At 37.3% G+C, this 10,095-nt stretch overlaps 1 protein-coding gene across 1 annotated transcript in view; it reads right to left on the bottom strand.

Moving 5' to 3' along the window:
* The window catches only part of Spta1 (spectrin alpha, erythrocytic 1), an 89,218-nt gene that overhangs the window by 77,263 nt on the left and 1,860 nt on the right, over window positions 1-10,095 (bottom strand). The window contains exons 3-7 of the mRNA XM_004640008.2: window positions 5,651-5,776; window positions 2,854-2,994; window positions 2,127-2,273; window positions 1,205-1,338; window positions 150-294 (exon numbers count right to left, since the gene is read on the bottom strand). Coding sequence (XP_004640065.1) covers window positions 150-294; window positions 1,205-1,338; window positions 2,127-2,273; window positions 2,854-2,994; window positions 5,651-5,776 — 693 coding nt within the window. The remainder of the gene's footprint in view (window positions 1-149; window positions 295-1,204; window positions 1,339-2,126; window positions 2,274-2,853; window positions 2,995-5,650; window positions 5,777-10,095) is intronic.

Raw genomic sequence — 10,095 nt, 5'->3', positions numbered from 1 at the left:
AAACAATATGAACTACATTATGAAATATATACAAGTACCATAGAATTTTTCCTTCATTACAACCTGAAGTTACTATGTCCTCTTTGATGATGGTGTTAGGTGAAGGCAGGATGATCACTAAACAGTTTCATTTCCCCAGAGTGACTTACCTTGTCATCCATGACTGCAAGGCTCCTTTCCAGTCCCTTGTGACTGTGAAACAGGGCCTCAGAGCTAACAAGGTCTTTGCCATAGTCTTCAGAGATGAGAAGAGGCTCCTTCTCTTTGATCCACTGGATGGCTTCCGTCACATCCCTACCAGACATTAATGTAGGCTCTGACCAAATGAACGTAATATTGCAAGGCAACAGAAAAACAGGCTAAGCAGCGTGGATCAACATAGTCCACTCAGATAGCCAATTTCCTGCCTTCCCACAGACCAGCAAAGGTAACCTTTAAAGTTCCTACTTATAGAGTTCATAAAGTTATAATATTGAAATATTAGGGATCATAGTCTCTTGGTGGTTGAGCTCCCATGGATGCTTCTTATATAAAAGTCAGCTATTCATGGATACATTTTTCCCCAAACTCATCCTCAACTATGTTTGTCTTACTTTTCTCTCCTCTGCAGAACTTCTATCCCTAATACATTAGTGCTAATTTTTCTATTGCTTTGGAACCCAGCTTCCCATAATTGGTTACTGAGGGTGTCTCAATTGTCTTAACTTCCTTGCTGTTTCAAAGGTTAATGCATTATGCACTTTGAAGTACTGGCAATGAATTGCAAGCAGGAGTAGATAGGGATTGTTAGAGTTTAGAGTTACAATGGCCCCAAAGCCTTATGTGTTTATAATGTGATTGCTTCACAGGGATGCTGTACTCAGTGGCTCTATCCAGCATCCACAGGTGCTATTTCAACTATTTCAAGGTGGGACCAGAAGAGCTAGGTCACTAAAGATGTCCTAGAATTGTTTATCCCCCTCCCCTGCTCCTCATGCTCCATGCTTCCCTGGCTGCTGTGATATAAGGAGTTTTCCACCGCCACATGCTTCTTCCATATTGTGTCTTCCTTCAAATGAACTGACCATTGTTTGTAACCATCAGAAAAATAAACTTCTTCTTTAAGTTGCAGGGGTCAGGTACTTTGTCCCAGTGAAAAGATAGGTGACTAAGACAGAGCCAATACAAGTAAACATGATGTCATCTGAGGGTGGACAGGTTATACCTTTTGAATCTCTGGAGATCTGCAGCACCGGACAAAGTTTCCCTTCTCTGGGAAGCCAGGTTAGAGAGATCCTTCCAAGCAGCATTGACCTCATCCTGCTCTAGCTTTATCACGAGCAGCTCTGGATGGTTCTCCTGGAGAAAGGTATCAACAATGAACTTGTGCAGAGATGAAGTTACATCAAAGAACATTTCCCCACTTTACAGGGTTTATATTTGGTCAGAAGCACAGAGTGGACACTGTAACAAGACTGCCTTTCACCATAGCCCTGTTCTTAGTTTACCTGATCCACTTAATCAGAACTTGGAACACAGATCTGTCAGATTTTGTACTCTGTGCCCTTGATGCCAAGGGTCAGACCTGCTAACATAGGTTTCTTTTACATATTAGAATCATTTTCCTAATACGTAAAAGACCTGAATCTTTGTCTGCTCAGAGTTCAAATTTTATAAGTATGTCTTTAAGTAAATGAGGTAAATCTGCCTCTTCCCCTTCAACACCCTAAGATAATAATGTATAATAATATTATGGGTGCATAGCTAGGCACATAGATGAAGAAACATTGTTTTATATTATCCACTACTTTATTCTTGTTTCATTTCACAAAAACAAAATATATCCCTAAATGTGAATAACCAGTCTACTGCATTGTACAGAAGTTAGCTTCTGATAAATTCCTCTCTTCCCCCCTCACACAAGTACAAGCACACACACACACACACACACACACACACACACACACACACACTTCTATTCCCATAGACTGACAAAAGATGGCTGTAATGGGAAGATGAAACTTCCCAGAGTAGGTGGTACCAGAACATGCATCCTGCTGTTCTCTCACAGCATCTCACTTCCCTCATAGCCCGCCAGCTACTGGGCAAAGAACCCTTTTCCTGGAATGACTTTCATACCATCTCACCTCAGCACACTCATTGGCATATTTGTTCACTTCATCCACTCTCCTCTTTCGAGCTGACAGTTCCTCCTGAAACTCTTCAAACTTCTTATGCAAAAATTCTGTGCGCTCCCAGGCCTCACCCAGCTCTGTAGATGTCACAATAGATTTCTGTAGACAAAAAATAATTTGCTGACTCACAACAAACACTGAGGAGTTCTAACAGATCAAAAGTCCAAGACCCAAGCTTGCAATCTGGTTATAACTTAGAAATACTGGGAACTCTTTCATGTTCTGGTAGATGAAGAAGCAGTTCATTCTGGTTCTACTTTACTACTCTTTTAAATATACCATTACTAAATAAATAAACCTTTATGTCTGTAAACACTGAAGGATAAGAGATTTGGGGAAATGCTGGAAATATTTTCAGCCAGGCTCTCAAACTGAGCAGAAACCTGGGAGAAGGAGTTAAAGATCATAAAAGTGCAAAGAGGATGATGAACCTAGATGATATTCTAAGGCAAGATCTTTGTGTCGGTCTTGTCTTCTCCATATTTAGATCCACAAATTTATACTTATCCCCTACGATTTCCTCCCCTTAATGTTATTGCTTATTTGCCAAAAATTCCTCTTGTTCCAGGGAATGATGTCCACAAACAGACATTGTGGCTTCTTTGTGAATAGCTTGCAATTAATTCCTGTGGAGTCGCTGGGCCAGGGGGAAGGGTGCTGTCTGTGTCCTGTCCTATACCTTCTCTTCAATCCATTCCAAGATATCACCACACTCCAGGAAGTACTGATAGAACTTCAGGCTCTGCCATAGCCAGTCACTCTTCTCCTTGGTCAGCTCCAGCAGCAGGTTCCACAGTCTGCGTAGTTCTTCCAGATGGGTCTTTAGGGAAGAAAGAAGTACTGAAGCACAGAGGCTATGCAGGGGGTACAGACCCAGAGACTTGTGCAGAAAACACTTAGGTTAGGGCTGTGATGCATCTCATTGGTAGAGTGCTTGCCTAGCATGCACAAGGCCTTGAGTTCTATCCCCAGTCACACACACACACACACACACACACGCACGCACGCACGCACGCACGCACATATGCACATAAAAGCTAACAACAAAGAATCCTGGTTCAGGGCTGGGGAGATGGCTCAGTGGAATAAGTGCTTCCCTGGCAAGCATAAGGGCCTGAGTTCAATCCCTGGTTCTGCCAAAAAAAGAAAAAAGAATCTGGGTTCAAAATTCTACCCATCATTTACGCACAACTTAAAAATTATATATGCATGCAATTATGCAATTATTTGTTACAGTGAAACAAATATTATCTTCCATGAGACAAATCTTTGCTAAAATACTTTGAAATTCTACAGTATAGATAGCTACATGGATAAGAGGAAAGATGAATGGAAGACTGAAAACACAGAGTCTAAAAAACCGAAAAGCAGTTAGATGTCAGGCAGTGAGTATTCTAAGTGCAAAAGCACAGGTGTTGACAGAAAAAAACAAAAGCTAAATTTTTCTGATTTATTAGGAGATTAAGAATATTTGCAGAGCATTACTTTGAGACTATATATAGGACTTGGGGTACAAGATTGTCTCAGAACATTTCTTTATTCCATATCTTATAAAAGTAAAGGTACCAACTGTATTTTGTCTTCAAGAGTATAAAGACGGTCAGCTACTGTGTTGTTCAGCTGGGAATGTGGATCACATTTCTCTCTAAAACTTGTTTTGATTCCTCCCAATAGTGTCCTAGTCATTCTGAGAGGTAGGAGATGTTTTAAAATTTTCTCAAATGTTTTAATTAATGTATATGAATTACATATAAAGCTAAATATTAACAGATTTATATTTTATATAAAATAAGTTTGGAAATTTTATTTTAATCCTTTTTTTCTCAAAAATTATTTTCTGGTTAAAGTCTGTTTTGCTTGGAAATATTTTGCTGATAATAGGATGAGAAATAATTTTTACAATATATTAAAACTTCTCATTTTTTAAAAAATGTAATGGAAAGGGTTTGACAACTTAAAAATATGTAAAGTAAGTTCAGTCACTGAAAAGGATCATAAAGGATCACACTGCATCACTACATATAGTTTGGGGCTGGGTAGATAGCTAAGGGGTCTAAGGACCTGCTTGGCATGCACAAGGATCCAGGTTCAATCTCCTGTACTATATGCTCTGCCAGCCCTGGAACCCTGCACACTGTGTCGACTACTGAAACCAGGCATTGTGGGACACTTCTATAATCCCAGTGCTGAGGAAGCTGAGACAGGAGGATCACTATGAGTCTGAGCTGTATTACAAGATTCTGTACCAAATAAATAAATAAATACACACATTTGAAAAACTGTGATTTAAGTAAAAAAAATAGCTTATATAATATTAGGTAAGAAAGGAGTAAATGCTTTTGAAAAGGTTGATTTTATTTTATTTTATTTTGAAAAATAAGAACAGAAGCAGAGACAAATAGAAAAAGGCAGAAACAGGATAATATACAACAATGTATATGTTACAGATTTTTCAAAACAGGAGTAACTAATTAGAAATGGTTGTTATATTATCTATTTTTATGATCAAATCTGTTGCTTATATGAACAGATATAGTTATGCAAGATTGAAGAAATAACTGAATATTGGCCCCTGCTTTTAAGAAATCCTAATTTTTTTCCTTTTTGTTTTGATGTATTTTAAAGAGAGCAAAATAATTGATAAGACATTAGAAACAGTACATATTGAGAAGACCAAGAGGCATCCAACCATGGGTTTTGCATTACACATTGCTGTCCTCAATGTAGATGCATATAGAGTTCATCAAGGGGAAAATTCTAAACATGCACATCTATTTTCAAAAAGAATGATGAAATTATCAGTACAGTTATCTCAGCCATCCTGTATACTCAAATACTTGAACACTTGTATATTCAAATACTTGAATGTTTTTCAGTCCATCCATTGGAAAGAAAAAAAGGATAGATAGAAAGTAAAGGTTGTCTTTAGATTTCAGGGGCCAAAACAGATTCTCTGAGAACAGAAAATTTTAAGGATTATTTGAAATAAGGGGGAAAGAGAGTTCAGAAAGATACAAGTGTTTATGGTATGTGGTATGTGACAATAGAGACTTCATAGGAAAAAGACAAAAATTCAGAAAAATTTCAAACAAGAGAAGGCAGCATATTTGAAGAAGGCCATATAGCAGGATAATGAATTAAGAAGAAATAGAGAAAAACACTTAGAAAAACTAGTTCAACCATGAAATAGCAAGCAGGTTGAAGTGAACTTCATCTTGAACCAAATTATTGTACATGACAGAAAAAAAGTGGAATACCCCCAGTGACATGTTCCCGATTCTGATTCTTTTCCCCACCCCACTGAACACAGTGAGATCACATAATTTCTCTACCTTCAAGGTCAAGGCTGGAAGAGGCTGGAATCCTTATTCTAAGACAATTATATCAAGCCTGATATCTGGCATAATCAATTGAAACTGTTGGACAACAATCAATAAATTAAAAACTTCCCTTCGAAATTCCTATTATACATTTACCTTAGTATCTTCATGGGCAAAATGGTCTTCAGTGAGTCGGGCTTCTCTGGTTTCTTCCAGTTCAGGAAGGGCGCTGGATTTTGCTTGTACTTCTCCTTCAAAAGCTTCATGCTTCTGATGTTTTCCCTGAAGTTTAGAAATTAAAAATCTTGGCAATGAAACACACTGTCTCTGGAACATAAGACGGACTACAAACTCCTCGTCTTACTTTGAGGCAGAACTACGTGTTCCAAAACTTAGATTAAAAAATATTCCATGTCAATAGCTACAATAGCTATATCCTATAAGCAATGGTCATTCTTGGTAGAACTACTGAACATAGGTTGCCAAAGTTCCCAAAGGTACCAGAGGGGGTCTTTTCCTGCCCACCAATTACTTTGAAGATTTTAATTCTGATATTATTTTAATGATATGCTAACATTTTAAAGATGCTATTACTCCTATTGAAATGAAAACATGAAACATAAAGAATAGCACAGTTCTATTCAAAGCAGAAAGTAATGACAAAGATAATAATTATAATAATAGTTTTGTAAACATGCATGCTGGGCTGCATTCTTGTCCTGTGTACACTGATCCGGTGGAGGATCAAAGTACATATTACTTTGATCTTGCTCTAGGTGCTCCCTGCCCAATATCCATCAATTTTGCAGCTAGTATACTTTTTTTTTTTTTTTTTTTGGAAGACAACTATGTTCTAATATGAGGTTAAGTTTCCAAAACTTTTCCTGAGAGCTTTCAACTGAAATTAACAGGAGTAAAAAATAACTGTTTTGGGAAAACTTAAGGAAATCTGTGGCTCTGAAGAACGTGGAGAGTAATTGCTTTGGAGACATTGATTTTTTTTAAATCATGACTCCATTCTTAATATAACAAAATATTCATGTGATATGTCTGTGATATTCTGTGATATTTCAAACTTTTAGTCATATTTTGTCAACATCTTTACTTCATTTAAAATTATTTCAGATTAATTAAGATGGAAGGGGACCAAAGGATGGAAAGAGAATAGAGAGGAAGGGGTGAAAATGAATTAAGATGTATTGTGTATGTATACCAACTCCCCACAATTAATGTAACTAATATGTGCTCCAAACATATACTAATAAAAATTTAATTTTTCGTTATTCAATAAATCTCTACTTACCGTATTTATTAAAAGGGAACAAAATCAAAAATGGGTACAGAATAAATTGTAAATTTTTAAAAATCTAATAATTATCCTCTGACTCATTATGGCCACTAAGAGTTTCAACATGTTATCACATTATTATAGATTACTTGAAGACTAGTGGGGAGAAACAAAATAGGAAGACAGAGGTCAGAGACAGAGAAATCTAGGCAGCTGAACAGGTAATTACTCATTGTTCTCAGGCATCCGGGGTCAAATACTCAGAATAGGAATCTTGAGCCTTCACTCCTTTTTTCTACTTACACCGTAGTACAGATGAGCTGTAGCCTCTTACTATTCTTACCCATATCCCATCTAGAATGCCAAGGACTGGAGGACTAGCTTTTCCAGCCCCACAGTATCACAATATGCTGTTTTTTTTTTTTTTTTTTTTTTTTTTTTTTTTTTTTTTTTTTTTGGTCAGAACCGGGAATGAACTCAAGCCCTTGTGCTTGCCAGGAAAGCGCTTATTCCACTAAGCCACCTCCCCAGCCCCTCAGCACGCTGTTTCTAATGGAAGTGTGACTCACCCTAGTCTTTGCTTAGAGAAACACAGTGCTAATCTGTAACTGCTATGGTTTGTGCCTAGGTGTCCCCACAAAGCATCACACAGCCATGGGGCAGCTTCTGGAGTTTGTGATTGATTCTTGATGCAATGCTGGGATTATGGGTATGAGTGCCCTGGGGCAGATGCAGCTGCATTACAATGCGAGGAGGGGAGAGAGGCTAGCTAGCTGCCTGAGTGACTGCTTCTCCCTTTGCTCTCTGCTTGTTGCTGCCAGCATGAACAGTTGCCCTCAGCCACGTGCACTCTACCTTGGAGCTAGTAAGTATAGACCGAAACCTCCAATGGCTGTGAGCTAAATAACCCCTTCCTGCCTTCAAAGAATTTAAAAATTTAAACTTTTAAAAATTCTAAAGATTAAATGAAGTTACCTAAGGGTATTATCTAGAAAGAATTCACTGAAGCTAAAATGTGGATGATCAAAAGCTTAATGATATGCTACTTATTGATAGAAATAACATCCCCAGTAGACAGTCTAATCTTTATTTCCTTAGTGTTTACCAGCTATGCATTGTGAGAGATATATTTAGGTATGTAAGTTTGGACAACTGTATTCTGGATTTCTGCTGGTCTATGTAAAGGAATAGATAATGCTTAATTTGTTTTGTTTTTTATTTTCAATTGTTTGTACTTTTTTTTTTTTAGTACAGGGTCTATAGGGACTCACTACACAGATCATACTCATAGTGATCCTCCTGTTTCCAGCCTCCCAAAAACTGGGATTAGAGTCACATACAACCACACCCAGTCTCTCTCCTTAATTTTTTACATATTTATTTCTTCTTTCAATTATTCATGCACATATCTGGTAATATGAATAACATGTTTAACTATACACCCTGCCATGATGCTGTCTGACATAGCCCAAGTGATACTAATACATGGAACATGCTTCAAATATTTTTTCAAAAGCTTCACTTATACAGAGGTTCTCAATTCACTGAGTCAATGCACACATCTGGGAAGTGCATGACTTTAGTCAGAAATAGCTGATACATTAGTAGCAGATAACAGGGAATAAGTGCTGCCTGAGTAGTGGTTATCACCACTTTATAGGTACTCAAGAAAGATTTTTCTGAGGATGCACATTGTAGAAATTTTTTAAAGGGAAGAGCTTAAATAAGTAGAATAGTAGACAAAAAGTGTATTGTACTAAACGAAAGAGCATTAAAAGACAAAAGGAAAAGATGGCAGGAAAGCTTCATGTGGGAGAACATCGATGATTTAAAGAGGCAAGGAGAATGAGGCTCAAAGAAATTATCAGAAAAGACACTTTGAAAATCTAAATTCAACTTAGAAATGTGGAGCAGGTTTTATGGCAGTTGAACTGAAGCCAAATTATTCTATGGTGGCAAAGGAGACATGTATACTATCCAGTGCTATCTGCTATGCCTCCATTCTTTCTTGAACTCCAGTGAACGACAGGGCATCCCATGGTCTCTTCTGTCTCACCCCTGCAGAGCTTTGAGGGCAGGAACACATTTTCTAAACTAGGTGAAGCAAGGTTTGTATCTGATATCTCCAATTAAAATTCTGATATCAAAAAGTAATTAGAAGCATACACTGTAGATCTCTATCATATGTTTACCTTAATGTCTTGATAGACCAATTGAGATTCAGCAACAAGAGTGTTTTTGTATTCAATCACTTCAGGAAGGACCTCTGCTTCTGCTTGTAGCTGTTCCTTGTCATATGTAGGTTCCTGAGGTGTAAAAAAAGACAGAGTGTGTGAGTAATGGAGCCAATTGTACTGAACCATAAAGTTGACTTTGTATTCCTCCTGTTACTTGCAGGGAAAACTGCTTGCTCCCCAACCTGAATTAACCTAATCTGTAGCCACGTTTGAAATAGTCGTATCCTACAGCAATGGTCATTCTAGGTACAGCCATTAGACACAGTTTGTAAGAGAGCCCCAGACTCAATGTCTGAGGCCAGAGAGAGTCTTTCCTGTGCTCCCTTGCCTTTGAAAAATTTTAAGCAAATATCTTGTTATTTAAAAGGGCTCACAGATCTCTAGGGAAATAAAAAAAGTTATGTTAGCCATAGTGTGCTTTTCAAAATAGGAACAGCTAAGTTCTTTAGAACATCGAGCACAATGAAGATGGTAGCTTTAACAATAGCAATGTAAACAGGAATAATAAGATGTCAATTAATTTATTTGACATGCATGACTTTGATCTTATTCTAGGCACTCATTGCTTAATACCAACTGCCCTCTTGCCATGTGTACACCTTTCCTCTCATGATAACTATATCACTGGCTATGCTATGAGATCCACAGACAGTTGTAGAATTGTCCACCAATTTTCTCTTAGGACCTTTCAGCTGCAATTAGTAAGATCAATTAGTAGAAATTTAGGAAAAACTTCACAAAAGCCCTGGCTCTGAAGAGAATGGAGACTACTAGCATTAGAAGCATTGATGATTCACTACAACTAGACTGTTATTAATGTCACACAGTATTGCAATCACACAATATGTCAGATATTCCTTAAACATTTACTTACTCTTTTTGCATAAATGCTTTAATTTCAAATTCTTTCTAGCTGTTATGGTATACTAGCTAGAATTTTCTTTGCAAGTAAAGTGCTACTTTAAAAAGTTAAAGATCTGTCATTTAAAAAAAGAACTAGCAACCCTAATAAACTAATCTTATATTCTTTCATAGTTAACTGGCTATATATTTTCTTAACAAGAAAGTGTTAGAAT

This window comes from Octodon degus, unplaced genomic scaffold (genome assembly GCF_000260255.1).
Source record: "Octodon degus isolate 3935 unplaced genomic scaffold, OctDeg1.0 scaffold00116, whole genome shotgun sequence".
Taxonomy (NCBI): Eukaryota; Metazoa; Chordata; class Mammalia; order Rodentia; family Octodontidae; genus Octodon; species Octodon degus.
This window is presented reverse-complemented; position numbering and strand designations above follow the sequence as displayed.